This window comes from Mirounga angustirostris, unplaced genomic scaffold, assembly GCF_029215605.1.
Source record: "Mirounga angustirostris isolate CCGP_5_RB_7025 unplaced genomic scaffold, mMirAng1.0.hap1 SCAF_6, whole genome shotgun sequence".
NCBI classification, from domain to species: Eukaryota; Metazoa; Chordata; class Mammalia; order Carnivora; family Phocidae; genus Mirounga; species Mirounga angustirostris.
Genome location: NW_026991714.1, coordinates 66,996,177 through 67,019,232, shown reverse-complemented (window position 1 = coordinate 67,019,232; position 23,056 = coordinate 66,996,177). Strand labels below are relative to the sequence as shown.

The 23,056-nt window shown below is 53.9% G+C and overlaps 1 protein-coding gene and 1 long non-coding RNA gene across 5 annotated transcripts in view; one reads left to right on the top strand and one right to left on the bottom strand.

The window, feature by feature from the left end:
• Positions 1-1,305: 1,305 nt before the first annotated feature.
• On the bottom strand, positions 1,306-19,260 carry LOC135364749 (uncharacterized). Its single transcript, XR_010412386.1, has 4 exons — positions 14,319-19,260; positions 13,569-13,659; positions 7,776-10,328; positions 1,306-3,621 (listed from the first exon to the last, which is right to left on the bottom strand). It is a non-coding gene; the product is annotated as an uncharacterized LOC135364749 (long non-coding RNA).
• A 3-nt stretch (positions 19,261-19,263) lies between these two features.
• LOC123846334 (signal recognition particle 9 kDa protein) overlaps positions 19,264-23,056 on the top strand; it is a 59,637-nt gene continuing 55,844 nt past the window's right edge. For 2 of the 4 annotated variants that reach the window (XM_064594470.1, XM_045877640.3), the window contains exon 1: positions 19,264-19,477. In XM_064594470.1, the coding sequence (XP_064450540.1) occupies positions 19,406-19,477 (72 nt within the window). In that variant the 5' untranslated portion in view covers positions 19,264-19,405. The remainder of the gene's footprint in view (positions 19,478-23,056) is intronic. The other 2 variants (XM_064594465.1, XM_064594467.1) reach the window with 2 other exon arrangements.

Below are 23,056 nucleotides of genomic sequence, written 5' to 3'. Positions count from 1 at the left end.
AGAGAGCGGGGCTCTGCAGGAACCTCAAAGGCCCCAGGTCACCTCCAGCAGCATGTCGGCTTCCCTGGGCGGGGACGAGTCAGGGCTCCACAGGCGACCCCCAGCCCAGCGAGGACCTAGCCTGGGTGGTTCGGACACGGAGGACGGAATGCCTGCAGGATCCACACTGGGAACTCAACCAAGAAGAACAAAAAGAACAAACAAGATCAATCCCCACCCCCCCCTCCACTGGAGCCAGAATTTTCTTAAGCCAAAGCTACTGATGGTCAGAAGTACTTGCATCCTGTGCAGGGACCCCACCCTCGGCAGGAGCCCCTGGAGCCACGGGAGTGAGGGCCTGCCCACTCACACTGGGACCCCTCTGAAGTGTCAGCTTCCAAGTTACCTCTCCCAGGGTGGGTTTGCTTCCAAACTCCGAGTGGGTTAGTGATGTGGGAAACAAAGGCAGAAAAAAACTTAGATTTCCTTACTGCCTACAGCCCACTGATGAGTCCTTGAAACAGGCAGGGTGACCTTCTCCTGGGCGCTCAGCTGCCTCGATGTTAATACTTGGCTAAGGGCAAAGGGCAACCTTAGCCTGACCTCCAGGATCCTGTAAGTCTACTTTAACACAGAAAGATTCCTTTGGAAACTTCCGTTATCTCTGCCCCACAAGGTACATGTTGGCAATCATCCCCAAGCATATGACCCACCGATATACACCTGAAGGGTTTCATGACTCAGGTTTTACTAGACAGTAAAAAATGACTTTTTCCTAACAACCAGCCCCACAAGGTCCTGGAAACCTTGCTTCCAAATTCCATAGAGACTTACACTCTCCCTAACCCCCTCCCAACTTGAAAGTATAGAATCAGTCACTCCTCACAACCGCAGAGCAGCTCTTTCTGCCCATGGATCCTGTCCCCGAGCTTTAATAAAACCACCTATTTGCACCGAAGACGTCTCAAGAATTCTTTCTTGGCCGTCGGCTTCGAACCCTAACGTCTCTCCTGCACCGTCAGGAGTCAGGCTGTTTAGAGCCTAGAAGTCACACACCTCCCAGATGGTGCTCTCTCCACAAGCAGCCAGGTCCATTGGCATCTGCAGTCACACTGACCCAGGGGTCCTCGGGCTGCAGCAGACTCCAGTCTGGGCATCAAACCTCCCGTGGCTGGAGCCCCTCACTCCAGAAAGCAGCCCAAGCTAATAAAGGGAGGGGCGTTTTAGACATCGTGCCCCCACGCTGGTTCCCTCTAACTGCATATCCAGCTCCCACCAAGATGAAAATTTACATTATTTTGCATTTTAAACAATTTATTAGTCTTCCAAAGAGTACTGATTGACAAGTAGCAATTAACAACGAAGTAATCAGTTGCAAATTGCCAATAATTGCTGTCATTTCAAGGGTGCGTTTTCCCCCTCCTCTTCATTTTCTTCTCTCTGCTCTGTCTCTGGTTTTTTAAGTAAGCCCTGTGCCCAAAGTGGGGCTTGAGCTCAGGACCCCGAGACCAAGAGTCGCACGCTCCACCGACGGAGCTGGCCGGGAGCCCCTCGATATCCCCAGTTTGGAACCCAGCCTTTGCCTGCCTCCTATTTATACAGCTCTGAATCTCACACCCAGCTCAGCATGGCATACAGCAAGTGCTCACTAACGACAGGTTGCCCGGTAAATACGCTCCGATGTCGTGGATAAGGGCTGACCCTGGGCTCAGGAAGCCAGAGTTCAGATATTGGCCGTGGCTTCTTGACTCTGTGACCACAGGAAAGTTACTTAACCTCTCTGGACTTCCGTTTCTTCCACTGTCTCTCATTAAGGTTGCCTGAGTATTAAACTAAAGTGCCCAGCACGTAGTCAATATTTAATCAATGTTAGCTATTTTCATGACTAATCTTTTTTTTTTTTTTTTAAAGATCTTCTTTATTTATTCGAGAGAGAGAGCTCACAAGTATGGGGTGGGGGAGGAGCACAGAGGGAGATGGAGAGGCAGACTCCCCGCCGAGCAGGGAGCCCGGCGCAGGACTCAATCCCAGGACCTCCGGATCATGACCTGAGCCGAAGGCAGACTCCTAACCGACTGAGCCCCCCAGGTGCCCCCATCACTGGGCTTAAGTGTATTCTACACTTTGAGTCAGGAGGGAACATGGCCGGTGCGTGGAGGGCCAGACTTCAAGGGCAGCCCAGAACATTGGCCCCAAACATTGTTCATTTATCTCTTCTGAGATCTCAGGGCCCTTTAAAATCTCAATTTATCCATTTTCACAGGAGTTCCTGGACCTAGGATGGAATCCGATGTGATTACCCTGGGAGGGCTTGTGACCTGCTCAAGGCTGCCCGCCAGGGTCACTCCCAGGCTGGAAATAGAAGTTGGCTCCATGGGCACCTCTTTGTCTTGGCAGCTTCCTCTTGGCAGAGACAGAGAGCCCTGGAGGGATGCAGCGAGTGCAGGGGTCAGTGAGCAGCCTTGATGGTGCTTTGTCCCCTCGGCCCCCCACGCGCAGGCTGGTGTCTCCTGCAGCCTCCTGTCCCTCTCCGAGCACTCAAAATAGTACTCCCTGACCCGCATTCACCGGGCGTGCTGGGTGGGCCGCCGGGGAGGGCGCGCAAGGCTGGAGCCACTCATTGCCCCCACTGCACTCACACCAGCTCCTGGGAAGGAACCCACAGTTCCCTTGCCGCTTCCGTAAGCAGGAGAAGTCCTCTACCGCCAGCCCCTTGCTCAAGCAGGCATCTAGGGACCGAGCCGGCCACCGCCCCGGCCACCACCCTGCGTGACTGCAAAAGCTCCCACCAGGAGAAAATCACATAATGAATCGCTGAGAAAACTCATCCTGTGTGTGTGTGTGTGTGTGTGTGTCTGTGTGTGTTCAGACCCCTCTCTGCTCTGTGTTTCTGCTTACAGAGCTCCTTGCTTTTACAATGATCACAGCTAATCATTTATGGAGTAGCACGTGGCATCCAGCCCCGGGGACCAGCCGGGCTGCTGGGGGGGTTGCTGCCCAAGGCACTCGGACAGAATGGGCAAGGAAGGAATAAGGTGACAGGGAAGGGACAGGACCTACGCTGGGGTCCCCTCCTCACCGAGGAGCGGTCCGAGCCAAGGCGGTGGCAGGAGACAATGGGAGAGCCCGGGCCGCCTGACTCCTTGTGGGTAGAGATGCAGAAGCAGGTGGGAAGCGGATCAGGGAGGACAAAAGGATCAACAGTGAATTCCTGAGCAGTCAGGAGACTCCTGTTGTCACAACACAGGTCTGGAGCCGAGCGTCTGATAACCCAGCCGTCCTCCTCCTCCTCCTCGGGGCGAGAGGCTGGGGCCGGCTCCTGAGCATCCGCGCATTGTCTCGGCGCCATGGGTCAGCCGCTGCCTCCGTAGAAACTTCTGGTCCACAGTTTCTGCTCTCAGGGCTTGTGTCTGCTCTTCATTGCTCTTCATGCAGAGAACATCACGCTCCATGTTCCTTTGGTCTCTGCCCTCTACTAGTTCGCAAAATGTGGCAGGACACACGGTGCTGCTTCTGGGAGGGAACGTGCTCGAACTCTCCTCTCAACGTCTGCCTGCCTCCGGCGCCTGGTTGCCTCTGTCAGTAGGGCGTGACTCCATCTCAAGGCCGTGGGTTCAAGCCCCACATTGGGCGTTGAGCCTACTTAAAAAATGAACAGACAAGAAATCAAAGTGTGCCTGCCTAGTGTTCCAAAATCTCATTTTTACCACTGGTAGTTAATATTCATATCAAATAACAAGAGCTATTTACTTGCATTTTATATGTATTTTTTTAAGATTTATTTATTTTAGGGGCACCTGGGTGGCTCAGTTGGTTGAGCAACTGCCTTCAGCTCGGGTCATGGTCCCGGAGTCCTGGGATTGAGTCTCACATCGGGCTCCCTGCTCGGCAGGGAATCTGCTTCTCCCTCTGACCCTTCCCCATCTTGTGCTCTCTCTCTCTCTCCCAAATAAATAAATAAAATAAAATATTAAAAAAAAGATTTATTTATTTTAGGGACGTCTGGGTGGCTCAGTCAGTTGAGCATCTGTCTTCAGCTCAGGTCATGATCGAGCCCCGCATCGGGATCCCTACTCCGCGGGAAGCCTGCTTCTCCCTCTCCCACTCCCCCTGCTCGTGTTCCCTCTCTCACTGTCTCTCTCTCTGTGAAAGAAAGAAAGAAAGAAAGAAAGAAAGAAAGAAAGAAAGAAAGAAAGAAAGAAAGAAAGAAAGAAAGAAAGAAGAGGAGAGAAGAGAAGAGAAGAGAAGAGAAGAAAAGAAAAGAAAAGAAGGAAGGATACCACTTTCTTTGAGCATCCATTCAGGTTTCATCATGAGATTGCAGCCCGTCAGTCCCATCCTCAGGCTCCACTCCTGATTCTAGTTCTCCTGCTCTTTCCTCCCCATCGGCAGCGACTTCCTCTCCTGAAGTTTTGAACCATCAATTTGTAAAAAAAACACAGTATCCGTGAAGCACAATGCAACTAGGTATGCCTGATAATAAACGCCCAGTACCTACTACTTAGATATTCAAATGTCACTCTTTCCACGTATTTGTTTCCGATTCTTTTAAAAACATTTTTCCATCAAGAAAGAACAAACATTACAGATAAGACTGAGGTCATTCCCATTTCCTTCTCTCCTTCCCTGGAGATGAGCTCTATCGTCCTATTGCTCTGTGGCCCTTCTAATTATTTTTTGTACTCTTATGACATATATAGAGAGAGAGACCCAAACATATTATGTAGGGATTTTAAATTGTTTAAATACACGGTAAAATAACATACATACCCCTTTGCAATTTTCTTTGATTTCATTCAATATTCATCTTACGTTTTGGAAATTCATCCGTAATTATACATAATATATTAATATGTATTGTATTTATTTTAACTTCTATATAGTATGTCCTTATATGAATATGTCATTAATTATTTCTCCATTTCAGGGGGTTTCAGCAATTATAAACAATGCAGTAATAGGCATCTACTGTGTGATCCAAATCTATGTTGTGCACCAGCACAAGACTTTTTTATTTATTTATTTTTAGTAATCTCTACACCCAACGTGGAGCTTGAACTCACAACCCCAAGACCAAGAGCTGCACATTCTTACAACTGAGCCAGCCAGGCGCCCCTGCCCAAGACTTTTTGAGGGATGTACGCTCAGAAGTAGACTCCTGGGTTGTAGGAGATACATGCTTCTAACAGATACTGCCAAGTTGCTTTCTGAGAATATGTTTTAAACTCTACATCTCCCCCAATACTTGATATTCCCAGACTTTCAAATCCTTGCCAATATTATGGGCATAACTGTCTTATTCTCTACTTTGCATTTTCCTGATCACCTGGGAGGGTGGACATAGGCCATTCAAATTTCTCCTTCTGGGAATGAAATTGGTTTATTTATTTTAAAATTTTATTTGTTTACTTTTTTTGAGAGAGAGAGAGAATGTTAAGCAGGCTCCACGCTCAGCACGGAGCCCCAGGCGGGGCTTGATCTCACGACCCTGAGACCAGGACCCGAGCCAAAATCAAGAGTCAGATGTTTAACCAACTGAGCCACCCAGGGGCCCCTGAAATTGCCTTTTTTAAATCTACCTTTTTTTCCTGTGTGGTTGGTAGGGTTTTTGTTTTTTTCTTTTTTAACTGATTTGCGGGAGTTGTTTATACGTTTTGGGTAGAAATCCCTTGTCAGTTACATGTGTTCTAAATATCTTCTCCCTTCTGTGGCTTGTCTTTTAACACTATTCACGGTGTCTTTAATTTTTCTTCTAATTATGAAAATGTTCGATCAACCACACAAGTTGAGAAAACAGTAAAATGAAACCATATCATCCATTACCCAGACTCAAATGTTAAAAGGTTTTGTCTCACGTGCTTTACCTCTTTTTTCTTTCTTATGTTTCTACTAACATATTTTACCTATTATTTTATTTTTAAGTCATCTCTACACCCAACGTGGGGCTCAAACTCACGACCCCACGGTCAGGAGTCACCCGCGCCTCTGCCTGGACCAGCCGGGCGCCCGCCGCTAATCGCAGACAGTAGGTCATGTCCCTCCCACATACCTCAGTAACACTGGTAGAGCGGTGGACACTTCGTAGTTACCACACCATGATGGCACCTATCAAAATTCACACTTACCCCTCATATCACCTACTACGTAGTGACCGGGGATACATGGAGGTTTCTCACTGGGCTTTAATTTTTCTGCTGCCAGACACATGTCCCACTGCCTGGCCTGGGGTGACGAGAGCTGTCCTTCTAGGTGAGGACGACCTGGGGTGATTCCACCTCCAACCCAACAGGTGCTCTTTTCCAGGAACCAGCAGCCTTTCTACACCTGGAGGGACACACGAGCCACCTGCGGCCACTTGAGCTGCTATTCTCCTGACACTTCTGTTAGAAAGTAGCCTTCGGGGCGCCTGGGTGGCTCCATCGGTGAGTGTCTGCCTTCGGCTCAGGTCACGACCCCAGGGTCCTGGGATCGAGCCCCACATCGGGCTCCCTGCTCCACGGAGGGCCGGCTTCTCCCTCTCCCACTCCCCCTGCTTGTGTTCCCTCTCTCGCTGTGTCTCTCTCTGTCAAATAAATAAATTTTTTAAAAAGTTTCTTAAAAAAAAGAAACAGATGTTTACTGGAGGGGAAAAAGGCTTGAATACAAATACTAGGATAGGGCTTCTCAAATGTGTGTGTTGTGTAATTCCCTTGACTCGGAGCAAGTCTGTGGCATTCTCCCTATACTGCTTAACACGGGAAAAGACCCCAAATCACTGGAGCAGCTTTGGATAAGACACCAGTGAGGTAATGTCTGGTTTTTGTTAAATATCCCAAATAGATTACTCACTCTTGCTAGATAAAAGGTAAAGACACTGTCGTGTTCTAAACACAAATCCTGCGGAAAACAACCCCCCCCCCGCCCCGTCCTGCACTGGGGAGCCTCGGGGCTGTCCCAAGACCACAGGTGAACCCTCCTGACAGCAAAACCAGTCGGCTCTGGGACCTTTGCCAGCTCCTTTCCCTGGGACCCAGGCCACCAGGGAGAAGGGGGATGCTCGTTTCCCACGTGGTCTCCTCTCAAGAGTGCAGGGCAAGTGCTCTAGCCTCCAGGGGCCAGAGTCGGACCCCAAAGCCTGCAGACAGCAACTCTTGCCCTCAGGGCCTTCAATCCTGTGCCTGGGAGCAATTCCTTCCATTTAAAAAGCACTTTGTGCAGTTGTTTTTTAAGATTTTATTTCTTTATTTGACACAGAGAGAGCAAGCACAAGCAGGGGGAGCGGTAGAGGGAGAAGCAGGCTCCCTGCTGAGCCAGGCGCCCGATGCGGGGCTCGATCCCAGGACCCCGGGATCATGACCTGAGCTGAAGGCAGACGCCCAACTGACGGAGCCACCCAGGCGTCCCAAGCATTTTGCAGTTCACAAAGAATTTCCACGTGCATTGTTTCAACTCACAAGAACTTTGCAAGAGGAGCAGAGAATAGTGAGGCTCAGATCAGTTCAAGGACCAGGAAGGGCCTCCAAACGGGGAGTGTGGACCCCAAGGCCACAGCTGTTTCCCTGCACCCACTGAGGGGGTTTAGAGGCCTGGGAGAGGCTGACAAGAGGGCAGGGACTCACTTTCTGGCCCCAGGGGTGGGTCCAGGCCCAGACTAGCCCCGCCAACCTGCCAGGGGACCCTCTGTCCTGTCCACAGCTGCCCAGGGCTGGGCTGGTCAGTGCTTCTGTTCTGCAGGGAGACTAACCAAGAGCCAGGGCAACGGATCACCTTCCCCAGGGTCCTCACTTGCCGCCAAGTCCACCCACGCGCTCTCTTACCCTCTGCGGTGGGGCCCTTGAAATGTCATTTCACAACGTCCTGCCCGACCTCGGGGTGGCGGTTGGTAATCCCGTTAGCATCGGCCCGGCTCCCAAACAGGCTCTGCGGCAGACTTACTCCTCCCGCACACTGTTGCCAGGACGGCTGGCCTGGAATCTCGGTGGCAAGCCTCAGACGGTGCCCAGAAGCTTCTCCGGGATGTGTGAGGGCAGCCCGCGAGGGTGAGCAAGCAACCAGCTGACGCTTGGGCCACCCCGCCCTGTGTGAACCCTCCTCCCCCACCCCCCTACAAGCCGGCTGTGTGCAGGGGGACCTGCACTGAGGGGCTGGGCTGGAGGGTGCTCTGGGGACTGTTCGCTCAACCCCTCGGAGCACCTCGTTCCTGCGTCCCCTCCCCTAAGAGCCTCAGCGAGGCTTTCCGTGCTCCTTGGGGCTCCCAGGCCCTCCTCTGAGGACATCACCAGCCTCCCATGGGGGCAAGAGGTTTTAGTAATCCGGACCTAAATAGCGTGGAAACGCGGTGAATCCTCAAGGGGCAGAGCAGCACCCCAGGGGTACCTGCAAGCCTGAAGCCAGACCAGAGTGCCTGCCTCTGTCACCCCCATTCCGCTGGCCGCGGCCAGGGGCGCGGGGCAGAGCAGAGAGTCACAGTCACCCAGGGGTTGCACTGCGCAGGTGACAAGGTGATTATTTTTTTAAAGATTTCATGTATTTGACAGACAGAGACACAGCGAGAGAGGAACACAAGCAGGGGGAGTGGGAGAGGGAGAAGCAGGCTTCCCGCCGAGCAGGGAGCCCGATGGCAGGGCTCGATCCCAGGACCCTGAGATCATGACCTGAGCCGAGGGCAGACGCCCAACCGACTGAGCCACCCAGGCGCCCCAAGGTGATTATTTTAATAGAAACACTTTTTACATATGTTCTTTCTCAATCCTTAGACTACAACTGTGCCTGGAACACAGTAGATGCAAGTGTTGCTTTCTCCGGATAAGGCTGGAAGGGAAAGTCTGATCCCCACTTGACAAAGGAAGCAGCCAAGGCCTAACTGTTCAAGGTTAAATATGCACAGGAGGGGACCCCAGCCTCAGACGCAGCGCTCCTGGCCGCGCACGTCCAGCCCCAGGACCCCAGGACGCCTCTCGAGCCCTTCATCCCATCCGTCCTCCTAAACCTCTCAACTGGGCACCGCCTCACTGCCCCCGGCCCAGTTCTGGGCAATTCGGATCAGTTCGCCAGCCCAGTCCTCACAAAGTATGGAGGAAGGTAGCCTGTTCTCATTCTGTGCAGGAGGAATCGGATGCCTGTGGGGGCCGAGTGATTTCCCCAAAGGGCACAGGGGCCGTCCGGCTCCCAGGTCCGTTGGGTGGGCGCTGTGGTCCTGAATGCCCCCCCACCTCAGACACCGGTCAGGGGTTCCCTCGAAGGTCCTGCGTCCAGCACCCAGTATGTGCTCACCAACTCTCTACTGAGGAAGCACCAGACAGCTGGGAAGGGGGGAGGCCACAGAAGGCTGTCCACTGAGCTGACACTTTCCAGGTCTACCTGGGCAGGAGCTCCTTCCTCTGCTTTTCCCAAGACCCTAAACAGCCGCAAAACAGTCCATCCTCTGGGGCACCTGGGTGGCGCAGTCGGATTAAACGTCTGACTCTTGGTTTCAGCTCAGGTCGTGATCTTGGGGTCGTGAGATCGAGCCCCACACTGGGCTCCACGCTGAGCGCGGAGTCTGCTTGGGATTGTCCCTCCCTCTCCTTCTGCCCCTCCTGCTCGTGCTCTCGCTCTCCAAAATAAACAAATCTTAAAAAAAAAAAAAAAACGCAAAACGGTCCCTCCTCTGATGGAGTCTGAGTGACCAGCCCCTCTAAAGGCAGTACCAGCTGCTGGAGCCCCAGCCCGAGGTCCAACTTCAGTCCCCGGGACCACACACTTCTGTGTCTGGGCCTAGAATCAATGGGCTCCCCGCAAAAGCTGGAAATGTGACTCGCAGCTTCTATGCTGACGGGCCAAGGTGGACTCAAGTGCTGAGGACTTCCCAGAACGTCCTGGTGAATCAGAGGCTCAGGTTGGGACAAATCCAGAACATGTGCCCACAAAGGGCCGCAAGGTGCACATGGAGACCTCATCTGAGCCATCTGGTCTGGAGGGACGGGGGCCTGGAAACCGCCCAGAGAGCAAACTTCTCTGGGGGAAATGATGAGTCAGCTTGGCCCAGAAACTAAAGCCTTCCCTGAAGGCCTCTGCCACAGACCCCGCCGAAGCTCTTCTTGGAGGAGCCAGAGGGGGGTAAGCCCAGCTACAGAGGACCCTGGAATCCGGAGCGCGAAGCCGTCTGGTCCCAGGCTCAGCCAGGACATGGGTGGGCACAGACCTGCAGGGCGGGGAAAGCGACATGGCTGTGCTGGGGGGCAGCGTGGGGTGCGGGCGAGCAGGTCCCAGCCAGCCAGACACGCCAGGCAAGATGGGACAGGATGGCAGGCCGACAGGGACGACTCAGCCTTGGTCCTGGAGAACAACTTCCTTCTGTGTGTTTCCCTCCCGGCCACAGTCACTGCTGCCTGCAAGAAAGCACAAAGCCAACCAATTACCAGGTCTAATTATCTGCCTTCAGCCTCCTGCTGGCATCGGCCACCGAGGCTCTTGCCAAAATGCTGCTTCCCCAACACCCTGATCCAAAAGGCCCCACGTCGGCAAGAGAAGGCTCTGCCGGCCCAGACCAGCTGTAAGGTTTCCTCACCACCGGGACAGGCCACAGGGGTTCAGCTCTCTCCCTGGAGCCCCTGGGCCTCGGCGTCGGCCCCCAGAGAGGTGATGGCGCCGGCCCCCTGGGACTGCGGCAGAAAATGACAGAGCAGCAATGATGGTCAGGGAGGGGAGGCAGCTTCCACAGGCCTGATTGTGCTCGCAGCAGTCAGGGCTTGCCCAGGGCTGCGCCTGGGCCTCGGGGCCCAGCACGGCTGGGAGATGGGCCGGCGCGCTCCAGGGGATGCGGGGAAGCCCTGCGGGTGCCGTACCGTGGCCTGGCCACATTTCCTTGCCCTTCCAAAGCAGCCGTCCCACCTCTGCCCGTGGGGGGCCTGAGACCTGTCGGTCTCTTCCTGCCCCGCACTGAGGCGCCCTCCGACTGGCGCGACCACGGGCCAGCCTCCAACCCCAGTGGCTTCGAGGACCATGTGGAGGCTTTCGAAAGCAGGGAGTCGAGGGGAAGGTGGCTGGCCCCTCAGCCCCCAGCCCTGCAGCCCAGGGGACCCGGACCAGGTGCCCGTCACTGGGCAGTTCTGAAACTAGAGAAGAAGCGGGAGTGACTTGGGGCTGCAGCATGGAGAGCGGGGTGCAGAAGGTGCAGAGGGTTCTAGGGACCCGTTGGGTCTGTGCAGATGCCATTCCGGCCCTGCGCCAAGGGATGGAGGGACTGCCGGCAGCCTGGGGGCCATCAAACCCCAATGGAAGGAGGGAGGTGCCGGTGACTCGGCCCCAGAAGAAAGGAGGTCTAGAAGCCCAGACAGACATGTTTCTCAGCCCCGACCCCACGCGTGCGACAGCTCATCCATCTTGGCACACATGCCTGAGAGGTCTCTGGGGATACAGAAATCCCCCTGGCCAGTGATTTAAAAAGAATGTCTTCCTACAAACTGTGGTGGGGGTAATTTCTCCATGTGTCATCATGCTGGTCATCAGCAAGTACCGACCCACTGTGCAGGACAGTCCGAGGTATTTGGTTACGAAGGTCAGCGCCTGCCCCCCACCCCCAGCCCTACGTCCTGAAGATGGACCATAAAGGCCAGCAAAGCTGGGCACCTGAGTGGCTCAGTCGGTTGAGCGACTGCCTTCGGCTCAGGTCATGATCTCAGGGTCCTGGGATTGAGTCCCACATCGGGCTCCCTGCTCAGTAGGGAATCTGCTTCTCCCTCTCCCTCTGCCTGCCGCTCCCCGCTCATGCTGTCTCTCAAATAAATGAATAAATCTTAAAAAAAAAAAAAAAAAAAAAAAAGGCCAGCAAAGCTTAGCAGGAGCCTGAGCGGCTAGACACCCCCGCCTTGCACCTGGTCACATGCAAGGGGACACACAACACCCACCTTTGCACACTTTATTCCTTGCCTCTTTGGCGGGGACTGGAAGGCTGGGTGAGGTGGGAAGGGGGAGAGTGTCTTAGGAGGAGCCGAGCGTGCCTGCCAGAGTGAGAGCAGGGTGCTGTGGGTGAGGCTCCCGGGTCTGCATGGGGAAGGGGCCAGGGCAGTCTCCACTTCCCCTGGGCCTGGGCTGAGCTTCTCACACTGTCCCTCTGGAGCTCTGGCCTCGGCGGGGGTCCCTTTCTGCCCCCTTGCTGCAGTGAAGGCTGGGGTTATCAGCACCCTGCTCCCCGCGGCCCCACACGAAGCTCCTCCAGCAAAGACACTGTCAAGACAGGGTGGGGTGGGACAGAAGCACGCTGCCCTCCACGCCTCCGAGGCCACTGCCCCCTTCAGCACTCTCTCCCGGGCGGCCACGCTGGGCCACTCTACTACCAAGCTCACCAAACTCCAGGTACCCCAACCTCCCCCGGGGGAAGGGTTGCACCTGCTCCCCGAAAGCTTGTCTCTGTGCCTTTGCTCACACCCTCTGCCTCCAAAAACCTGGCCCTTCCGTCTATCATCATCGAACTCCAGCGCCCCTGTGCAGCTTTTCCTGCTTCCCATCCCAGTGCGCCTTGTCCGCTCAGCACAACTGTGTGACCTGATGGTACATGCCGCTCATTACAGCAAGCCCTGGCCCACACGCCGACGTTTCCGTGCTGGGGCCACCCCCCTGCCCCACAAAACCCACGTGAGTACGAGGTAGGCGCCAGGAGTGTGGACTGACCAGACTGAACGACTGAGCACAGAACCGCAGCTGGGACTGGTCAGGAGTCCGCAGTCACCGCCTCCCGGCCACCCAGAGGGTTTCCGAGGCCCAGCCCGCAGCCGAGTGGAGATGTCCTCTGATTTATTAATTAATGCAAACACAGTTCACCCAAATGCTCCAGGGCACGGTTAGGAAAAAATCCGGCACATTTAAAAAACGATAAAAATAACATTTACCAGCCTAGAAATACCTCCCCGGCCTTTCTTCCCAGCGCCGTTACCCCAGCCTCCCAGGCCCTCCACCCCCCCCCCCCCCCCACCGGGTTGTCCCGTTGACCCGCCACACTTCTTCAGTGACTAACAGAACTCCTGCCGGCGCGCTAACTGGGTTACTGCGGAGGCTCTCCGGCCGGCCCAACCCTCCACGCGGGCTGCTTTCCCACTACCTGCGTCTCATCTGTTCCAGCTCCCTGATTTGCAACAACAACCTCCATTGTCCCCCACATCTGCGACTCTGGGTTTCAAGTGAATCTCCCTGAGGCAGGGAACAGAAGATGCTGCTATTTTGGTTTGTCTCGCGGACAATGGGGCCATTCTCCGGGGCTGCAGGCAATGCAGGGGAACCTGAGCCCTGATGGGACCCGCCAGGTGGGGAGCACACAGGAGTAAAATTCTGACCTTTTCTTCCCAGCTACTTGGGTGTACTCATGCCAATCAATTTCAGATGCAACTGACAAGCCGGGAGCCTGGGGATCTTGAGGACGCCGGCCTCTGGCCTCGGTCTCTAGAACAGCCAGCAGAGGGCTGGGGCAGGTCTGACCTGGCCTGACCCAGCATCCCCCAGAGAGGGCAACGTTGAGGGTGTTCTTCCCACCCCCAAGGCTCAGTCATTGCCTCTCAACACCTCCCCCCCCCCGTTGTTGTTTCTGAGATGTTTTCGTTCTGCTTAAATCGGTTTCATCTGAAAGAGATCATTACCTGCCGAGGGGCACCTGGCCGGCTCAGTCAGAAGAGCGAGCTACTCTGGATCTCAGGGTAGCGAGTTCGAGCCCCACACTGGGCGTGGAGCCTACTTAAAAAAAGAGAGAAAGAGATCATTACCTGCCCAATGGACGGCAATGTCAGCATTCTTGGAGTGGGATGCACCTGGGACAGCCTGAGACAGGCTCCAGGAGCTCTGAGACGCACCTGGGGGTGCCTTACCCGCGGGGGTGGCGTGCAGGTTCTCACACCTGCCGTGGTCTCTGCACCCCTCCCCCCCCCTTCAGCCAGGCTCCTGGAAGGAGCTTTGTCTCTTAGAGAACTTCTCTACCTTTGCCCCTCCCAGCCTCCAGGTAATCCTACTGTCCCCAGGCAGTTCCCAGGGCTTGGGACCCCAGGCTCGGGGAGTGCTGAATGTGGGCCCCCGGGGTAGCCCTGGGCTACTCCCCCTGACACACGGGGACACAAGCTTAAGGCATTTTATACAGTCACACCTTCTATCATTGGGTCTGGACCTCTGACCGGCCAGCCCCCACACCCCAGGGAGGAGAGGGGACACTTAGATCTGCCCGGCTCCCCAGTGCGCCTCAGGTCGCAGCTGCAAGTGCTCCAGAAAGGCTCCTTCCGTGTTGCCTTCAGCTCTGATTATTTGTCACCTCGCCTTACCCATCCCCTCTGCTCTCGTTAGCGTGCAAGCCTCTGCGCTCAGCTCTGTGCTTGCCGCGGCACGGGACAGGGGCTCAGTACCTCCTTAATCAATTCCACTGGGTGGGAAGTTCCTGGCGAACACTTAGGCGCCCGGGCTGTCTCCCGAAAGGAAGTGTTGACTGAGCAACATGTAACCAAAGGCACCCGAAGCGACGATGCTGGGAGGCTGGCTCCCCGGGTCCCCTTCCTGCAGGGACGGCTCCCCGCGACTGTCGGCACACCACTGCCCCCCACTGGACACGGGGCGATGCAACCGCCTTCACAGCTCCTTCCTGCCCCGTTCCGGACACAGCTCCCAGCCCAACCGGTTTCTCGGTGGGCTCCTCTCCCCACGATCACTGTCTCCGCCTGACTGCTTTGCTGTGACTCCGTGTCACCCAGGAAGGTACGCAGAACAGCGGATGCTTGGAGTCCCGGCACGTCGCGGGTCCCGTGAACACTGCCTGAAAACCAAGGCGACCCAGAGTCGCTGGCAAGCCGGCCGTACTGCGGACTGTTACTGTGATGATGAACCCTCTCCTTTGGGGAAAGATCAAGGGCAGGGAAAGCACACAGGTACCGCCAGGTCCTGGGGGTCAGACTGCTCCCTCCTTCCGGGACACTCTTCCTCTCTTCTATTACAGGGATTCGTGAATTTGCCTGATTATTTCCGCCCTGACCCCACTAGCTTGTAAGTACTTTGTCCAGCCCAATGACTGCCTGTAACGCCCAGGGACTCAATTCCTGGCAACAGGATAGGAGTGGCTTAATTTGCCAACAGCAACGGTAAAATAAACGAAAAAGAAGGCATCACGCATATCGCTTATACGTTGCGTCAGTTTGCCGAGAAGTTAGGTTCATCTCTCCAAATGGAACTGGGGTTAGCCCAGGGCCTGGCAGGCATTTGGATACAGGAATCAGGCTCAGGGAGGAGGGCGGCCCTGAGCAGAAATCCGGGAGTGGCGCAGCATGGCCCCGGGGTTAACTATGGTGGGAGGTGAGCGCGAAGCCTGGTACCTCGGGACCGCTGCTGGAGGAACTGGGGGCCCTGGGGGCCAGCACAGAGCCCCATGGGGAGAAGGAGGGCAAGGGGCAATGAGGTCAGAAAAGCCAGGGGCCTGTAAAGTTTTCAGGACGATGGGTGGCCAGTGGCCTGGAGTGCAGCTGAGTAGGCAAGAAAGGCTTGAGAGTCGTCTGCGGGAAGGGCGACATGGAGGTTAGTGGGGACCAGCTCAGGCTGCAGGGTGGCCGGATCTCCGCTGCCGATGGGATCGATGGGGGATGGGGGGAGACCCCGAGGACAGGAGAGCAATCAAGGAGGTCACTGGCACAGGCCAAAGGACAAAGGCTTTTGGTTTCGACTGGGCACCCAGGCTTGGCTCCACCAACCCAGCTCTGCTATTGCTACCAGTTGCAATTTCTAAAAACCAAAATTAATCATACCACTTCCTGTTGTGATTAACACACCTGCTGGCTTGCCACTTGCTGGCCAATGAGAGCAAAGTCCTGTGCCAACCCGTGGGGTATAATTTATTCTCAGACTTGGTTTCTTTCTCTCGCTCTCTCTTTTTTAAAAGACTTTATTTTTTAAGTTCTCTACACCCAGCCCCCAGAGCAAGAGTCGCAAGCTCAACCGGCTAAGCTGACCAGGCGCCCCTCAGACCTGGAGTCTTTATCACCTAGAAAGGAGAGTTGCACAGATCCATAATCCCTTGCCCAGAATCCTTGCGGCCACGTGTGTTTGGGAATTCACAGCTTGTTGGATTCCACAGAGGGAGGATGGCGCACCTGCCATATGCCACGTGAAGCCACTGGGCTCCACCCTGTCCTCAAACACGCCGAGTGGGACAAATAAAGGCTCCAAACCACCCTCCAAGAGGTCAGGTCAAGTTTGCTACCAATGGAGTTACTAAGATGCTTTTGTTTTTCTGAGCTTTTCCGATTTTCAGAATTGTGATAAGGGCTTGAGGCCCACCCTGTCGGGCTCGTTTTAACGCCCAAATAGAGGTACGTGTGAGTGTGAAAATGAAGCCAAGTGCAATTTATAAAGGGTAGCCTTTCTGAAGCCATTGCTCTACAGCTAGAAAAATAACCTGCTTCAGAGAATGCATCGAGCATAGCTGGGGACGCCAGAAGTTTCCAGGGCAGGGCCCCTAACTTCTTGCTCATCCTGGTTTGTCTGTCTTCAGGGGCTGGAGCTGGGCCAAGCTCAGGGAAATCCCTGCTCTCGAAGCCGTGGTCTCTAGGAGGCAGGGACGGGGTCGGCCTTGCACTTGCCCCGGTAGGCACCTGACATACGGGATGTTCCTCATTGTGACAGAGGGCAAGGGTGGCACTGTCTCAAGTCCTACTGTCTTCACCTTCGGGCAAAAACCCCTCCTCCCAGAGGGTCACTCGTCCCGACTCTGCCCTCTCGGCCCCTCACTGCTGTTTTCAGGGGCTCCTCCACCCCATTCTCAGTAACTGGGCCCCTGGCTCTTAGTCTTCTTTTTTCATCCCATCCTCTGCCTGACTCGTAAGTGACGTTCATTAAGAGAGGACAAGTCAGCCTCACCAGGAACAACAGCTCCTCTGAAATCTCATCCGACGTCCTCGACACCTGCTCCCTTAACCTCTCTCTTCTGACCCGATTAAGTACCCACCTACCTAGCCTGGCTCCCATGATTTATCCTTTCAACCACGCACCCGCCAGTACCTTCAACATCTCTGTCCCCTTGTCCTTCTGCCTCATGCACCCTACAAATTCCTACTACCTGTCTTTTGCACTGCAAGACCCAGGCTTCTGGATGGTACTGGAAACAGACCCTAAAGTGTGCAGATCAGGGCTCTTCCAGGAGTAGGATCTCCAACTTCAACTGGGTCTTCAGGTCTGCTTGACATGCTGTCTTTGAGTTTCCTTACTCATTTCTCCGGCTTTTCCAAATCCTCTCCTCAAGGCTCCGAATCCACGCTTGCCCTCCTACGTACATCTTCACTTACACATCACTCACCTTTTCCTCCTTCCCCACCACCCCCAAGCAGCCAGGAGCCCCCTCCTGTTTGCATCTGTGCCTCTGGCCCTCCCCTTCATGTTCTCCCTGAGATCTTCCTCTCCTCTTTCTTTGTGGTTTTAATCCCTCCAGCTCTTAACGATTCTTTCTCTGAAAGTTACAAACAGACACACACTCTTTCCATCTTAAAAAATAGCTCTCTTTTGGGACACCTGGGTGGCTCAGTCGGGTAAGCATCTGACTTTGGATCTCAGCTCAGGTCTCGATCTCAGGCTCGTGAGTTCAAGCCCCTCGTTGGGCTCACACTGGGCATGGAGCCTACAAAAAAAGGAAAAAGAATACTCTTCCTTCACCAATGTCTTCGGCCCATGTTCTGATCTCCTCTGTTTAAGGCTGAGCTCTATGAAGAAGAGTATGAAGCAGCTGCCTCCACCTTTCCGCCCCTCCTGCTGCTTCCCGTCAATTCCACCCAGACCCCAATCTAACTGAGGCTCCTCTGGCCGAGCTCACCAACCACTACGATCCACTGACTCATTTCAGTTCTTTGTACTTGTGCCCTCCTTCTGCCCCCTGAGATCACTGACTGGTCCCTCCTCGGAACCTGCTCCTCCCTCACATCGCAGACCCTCCTGGCCTCCTGTTATCTCTCTGATAACCTCTCCTCTGCCTCTTCTGTGGGCTCTGCTCCCTCTCTCTTCTCTCACCCTTGTTCATGTTGCTGTTTCCTGGGGCCTGTGTTAGTCTCCTTTTCTCCTGCTGTGTCCTCCCTGGAGGAAGGCTCCACGACGCCCTATCTGCTGCTGACTCCTATTTCTGGTCACTGCTGGAGTTTCCCATGGAGACAGATGGCGCCACCCGCTCAGTCTTCCCCAGACTCCCCCTGAGGCTGCTCCGTTTTTTCCCCTGTGCTGGTACCACAACCTCCCCCAGCCTGGGTGTCCCTCCACTCTCTCCTGCGTACCCCACGGGACTCTCCAGGTCCATCCCTAATCCGTCTGCTCCTCTCCAGTCCTAGGCTAGTGCCCTAACCAGATCCATGGCTCTTATGCCTGTATTAGGCCCGAGCAGCGTAAGGGGCCTCCCTGCCTTTGGGTTTGCACTATTGCCCTTCTGTCCCGGTGAGCAGCCGGAGCCCCGTAAATGCAGTGGACAGGAAATCTAGAGTCGCAGAAAGCAGATGGGTGATCGTGGGGGGCAGGGGTGGGCGTGGGGGATTAAATATAAAGGAGCATAAGGGACCGTTTGGAGATGAAGAAATGCTTCAAATCCTGATTGCGGTATTGGGCATATTGGTAAGTGACAACTGGGTACACACACGCGCTTGTCGAGATGCGTCAGACTGTACGTTTACAACCGGTGTGTTTTAGTGTACGTAGAATATACCTAGATAAGCTTGATGAAAGCCAGATACCCTTCCTTCCAGGCCATGTTGCCTGGAGAGCCAAGTTCAAATTTCTTCCCCAGGCACGGGTCCCCCAGCCCTAAGCACGCGCACTCTGCGTACCGCTGAGATCTGGAAGGGGCCTAGCGTCCCGGCCCTCCCGCGGAACAGCCGCGTCCCCCGACACGGCTTGCGCGCCGCCCCGCCCCCCTACAGGCGACCGTGCTTCCTTTGGGGTCCAGCGAACCGACATAGATGCCCATCGCACAAACTTTTTGGCGGCGCTCCTGCGTTTCTGTCCCCCACCCCCGCGACTTTGCTAGGCTGCGGGGTGTCAGCTGGACCCTGCCGCCCCCAGGCCTGTGTCTCCAGTGCTTCGCAGCCAGCCGCTGCGTCGTGGTCGCAGGACCCCGGCCTTGACCACGCAGTCCCGCCGGAGGGACAGCGGGCCGACACCGCCGCCCCTCTCCTCCAGTCCTGAAGGGGGCGCTGTGGCAACCTCACTCCTGTCTCCTCGCTCTCGACTTCTCCCGGCGAGCTCCCAGAGCCGCTCGCTCGGGGCTCCGCCCCTCCTGGAAGCATCCCTCCTTCCCATTGGGCGAGGGCGGGCCGGGCCGTCCAATGGGACGAGGCATTGGTGCGAGGAGGCGCCGCCATCTTCGGGCCGCTGGGCCCCCGCACCGGTCTCCGGCAGCCAGAGATAGGTGGTAGGTGGGCCGGATCTCGCCGCCTGCGGTCCCCGGCCTAGCCCGCTCGCGCTCCGCTGCCGACCCACGATGCCGCAGTATCAGACCTGGGAGGAGTTCAGTCGCGCGGCCGAGAAACTCTACCTCGCCGACCCTATGAAGGTAAATGCCCGCGGGGCCGCTGCCTCTGCCCCGGTCGGGAGGTCTTCCCTGCGGTCCGCGCGGTCTCCGGAACTTCTCCAGCCCCGCCAGGAGGTGCTGGGGGTGAGCGGAGACGGACCCCGCCAGGTGTCGTGGTTCCCGCTGCCCCCTCCCGGAGGAGCGACGGGACGAGGCCCGGAAACCGGGTCCTCGCGGGGCCCCAAACGGCCCTGCTCTGCCTTCCCCGCCCCCAGCCCTGAACTTCCCTGCGGCCGCGGTTGGTTTACGTGTCTCCAAGGGTAGGGCTCCTCCCCCTGCGGCTGCGGCCTCCGGACCCTCAGTGCTCTCGGAGCCCCTTTTCCGTCCTTCCGCGGTGTGTATGAGACTTTTGCACCCTTTCCTCAGGAAAATGCTTTTAAATATAAATGGTGGCAGTTTAGGGGCTCATCCACGGCCCCCACAAGAATTAGGATAAGTGGATGCCAATTGCTGAAGAGCAAAGGAGTCCAGATGACGGGAATTGAAGCATTCGGGTCTCGATTTTTCTTCTCTCGAGTTTTTGTTTCGTTGTCCTGTCCAAGGATTATTTAGATAGCTCCTTGCTAACTAAAAGTCCTGTTAAGTTTCTAGACCTAGATACACAACAAGAAGTTGTGAGGCAGTGTTCGTCCATTCTTTACAGTAAAATGAAATAAGAGGTGATGGCATGAGTTCGGTACTTTTGAAATCGAGCGTTTTGCTTATGACACGATTTCCAGCTCCTCCATCCGGTTGACGCCCAGTGTTGGTGGGGACGTTTGTTTCTCCGTGCAGTGCGCTGTGAAAACGATCCAGGATTTTTGTCCCGAAGTACCCACACCGTACGCAAAATATCTGAAAACAGAGTAAAGAGTGTAGAAATTCACAGGAGTAATCATATTTTAGCTTAGTTTAATAGGGAAATGACCACAAGATGGTCCTTACAGCGTATTAGTCTAGGATACGCAGGGTGGAGAGCGAGCCTTTCCTCTCTTCACCCCACAGGAAAGTCCAGGGCCCGGAAGCTTCTGCGGGTTTTCGACTGATGTTGTGATAGGTGAGGGGCGCTTGGCTAACAGTTCTGTGGAGTGCCTTCTGTGGGACAGGCATTTTACACTGCATACCTTACGTGTTTCATTCATGGGAACAGTCAGGACAGTTCCTTGAGGTAAATGAATAAACAGCCTTTGATACATTAAATGGATTGCCTGGTCTCTAAAAGATGAAGCTAGAATTTCAACCCGTTCTCTAAACCCCAAGTCTGTGCTGTCTGTGCCAGAGCTAAAGAAGTTTTGTCAAGACTCCTTGGAATCTATTTTAGAGAATTCTCTGTCTTCTCTCCCACCCTCCTGAGCCTGTTGAGTACACATGTCACCTTTTACCATTTCTCTTGCATTGCTCTCACTGAAGATGGTGTTCCTGCTGGACAGTGTGATAACCTCTGTCTTTCTGCCTTTTTTTTTTTTTAAGATTTTTATTTATTTGAGAGGGAGAGAGAGAGAGGATGAGAGAGAGAGAGAGCATGAGGGGGGGAGGGTCAGAGGGAGAAGCAGACTCCCCGCCGAGCAGGGAGCCCGATGCGGGACTCGGTCCAGGGACTCCAGGATCATGACCTGAGCCGAAGGCAGTCGCTTAACCAACCAAGCCACCAAGGCGGCCCTCTTTCTGCCTTTTTAATCACTCCTTTGCTAATGCCACAACTGTCTAAAACAAAAATGGAATTCTCTCAGCTTCCTACTTAAGTACTGGTTTTTCGTAGATTGCCGGGTAAAGTCCAGACTCCCTGTCCACAGTCGGACCCTCTCCAGTCTTTCTGGGTTTGTCTTCCCACTGTACCCACAATCCTCAGCTCTAGTCTCATGAAGTTACAGATTTTAGATCTTCATTCACACTGCTCCTTCAGCTTCTCTCCCACCCTCTTCCTTAAGAGAAAAAAGCTTGCGTTGGCAAAGCCACCTTTAGGAAGCCTTTTTACACTTCCCCATCCCCAATTTAAATTACTTGTTTTCTCTTTTAGCATTTTACCTGTGTATGCCTTTATAAAAGGACTTAACTCATGTGTCTTGTGTTGGTTATTTTGGTTGGTTGAATTCAAAGTTCCTAAGAGAGCAAGAATCTTGATTGTTTTTTCTCTCTTTGTGGCATCTGACCTGGTCACATAGGTGCCCCCTCAGTTACAAAATAGACCCTTTTATAATACCGTAGAGCTTTTAACTCTCACTTCTCCTCATGAAGCCAGCCATTCTTTCAACCGAGAGTTAAGATTTTACATGGTTGTCATGCTTAGCACATTTTAAAGTTGCTTTTTGTTTCTGGAGAACTGAATTTTTTAAAACATGTAGAACTGAATTAAATAACCCAGTATATAGAATCTGGCATCTAAAGATAATCTAGTTGTTGTAATTTATGTAAGTGCTTGCTGAGTTCCCTTTTCCCCTTCACCAAAACAAATCTCAGAGTGGTGTGCCCCCCCCCCCATCCCAGGAGAGCAGAGACATAATGGGAAAAGCTGTAGGTTACAGCTCTTCATAGCGCTTTTTCTTTAGTTTCCAGAATTGTCTTGAGGCTTCTGGTTCTACACTGTGACCATTTTAAAATTATGTTCCTGTTTTGGCCTGTAGGTAGTCGGCACTTTGTTTAAAACAGCTAGCTATTTATGTTGGTCAGCAAAAAACGGACTCTGCCGCAGTACACTATTTCGAATCCATCACTTAAAAAAATAAAAATGATGTTTCCAGAAGTTGTAAACTCTATTGGGAGATGTTTTCTTGTAGATAAATCATTTTCTTGGTTCCCTAACTGTAGAATACTGAACAGCAAAAGGTATTGTGTAGCATGGTGCTCAACATAGGAATTATTTTGGAAGAGTTCTCGATGGAGACTTCTTCTCAAGACAGAATCCTGCTTTTCTGTCCTAGTACATTGTCTGGTGCCATCATGATAAGGACGTGACTTCGCTGAATGCTTGAGTCCGAATCTACCTCCTGATAGCCACGGGGTAGGGGACAGCATGAACTGTGACTGCCGTATTTCTTGCCACACGGATTTGGACTTGCATAGGCCTGTCTGCTGTTTTCCCCCCTACTTTTTCTATCATTTCTCTGCGGTTGGGTTGTGGGTATTGTGAGGGAAGGAAAAATATTCTCCTTTACTCTCTTAGGTTTAATAGTTGGGGCCCTGCAAATTAAACTGATAAAAGACAGGTTAACAAGAGAGAAAACCCGACATATGTATGCAGTATGCATGGAGTTCACAAAGCATTTGACTTGAGGCAGTTAGAATTGGGCCTATGTACCATCTTAACAAGGCTGATAAAGTGTGGGAAGAGGGTGGATTAAGGAAAGGGGGTTTGGGGCTTCTACGGAGGAAGTAAGTTGTGGGAAGGTGATTAGTAAGGACTGTTACACAGATAAGAGCCCTCCTTTTCCCAGTAAGAGAGAAAGGAGTACCTTTACTATTAGAAATTTATGTCACCTTTACGAAGGTTAATGAAAGCCAGAAAGGGCAGAGAGCTAATTGTTCTCTGCTCAGAACAGTCCTTATGCCAAAGTGACATGTTTTGTGATCCCCTTCAGTATATAG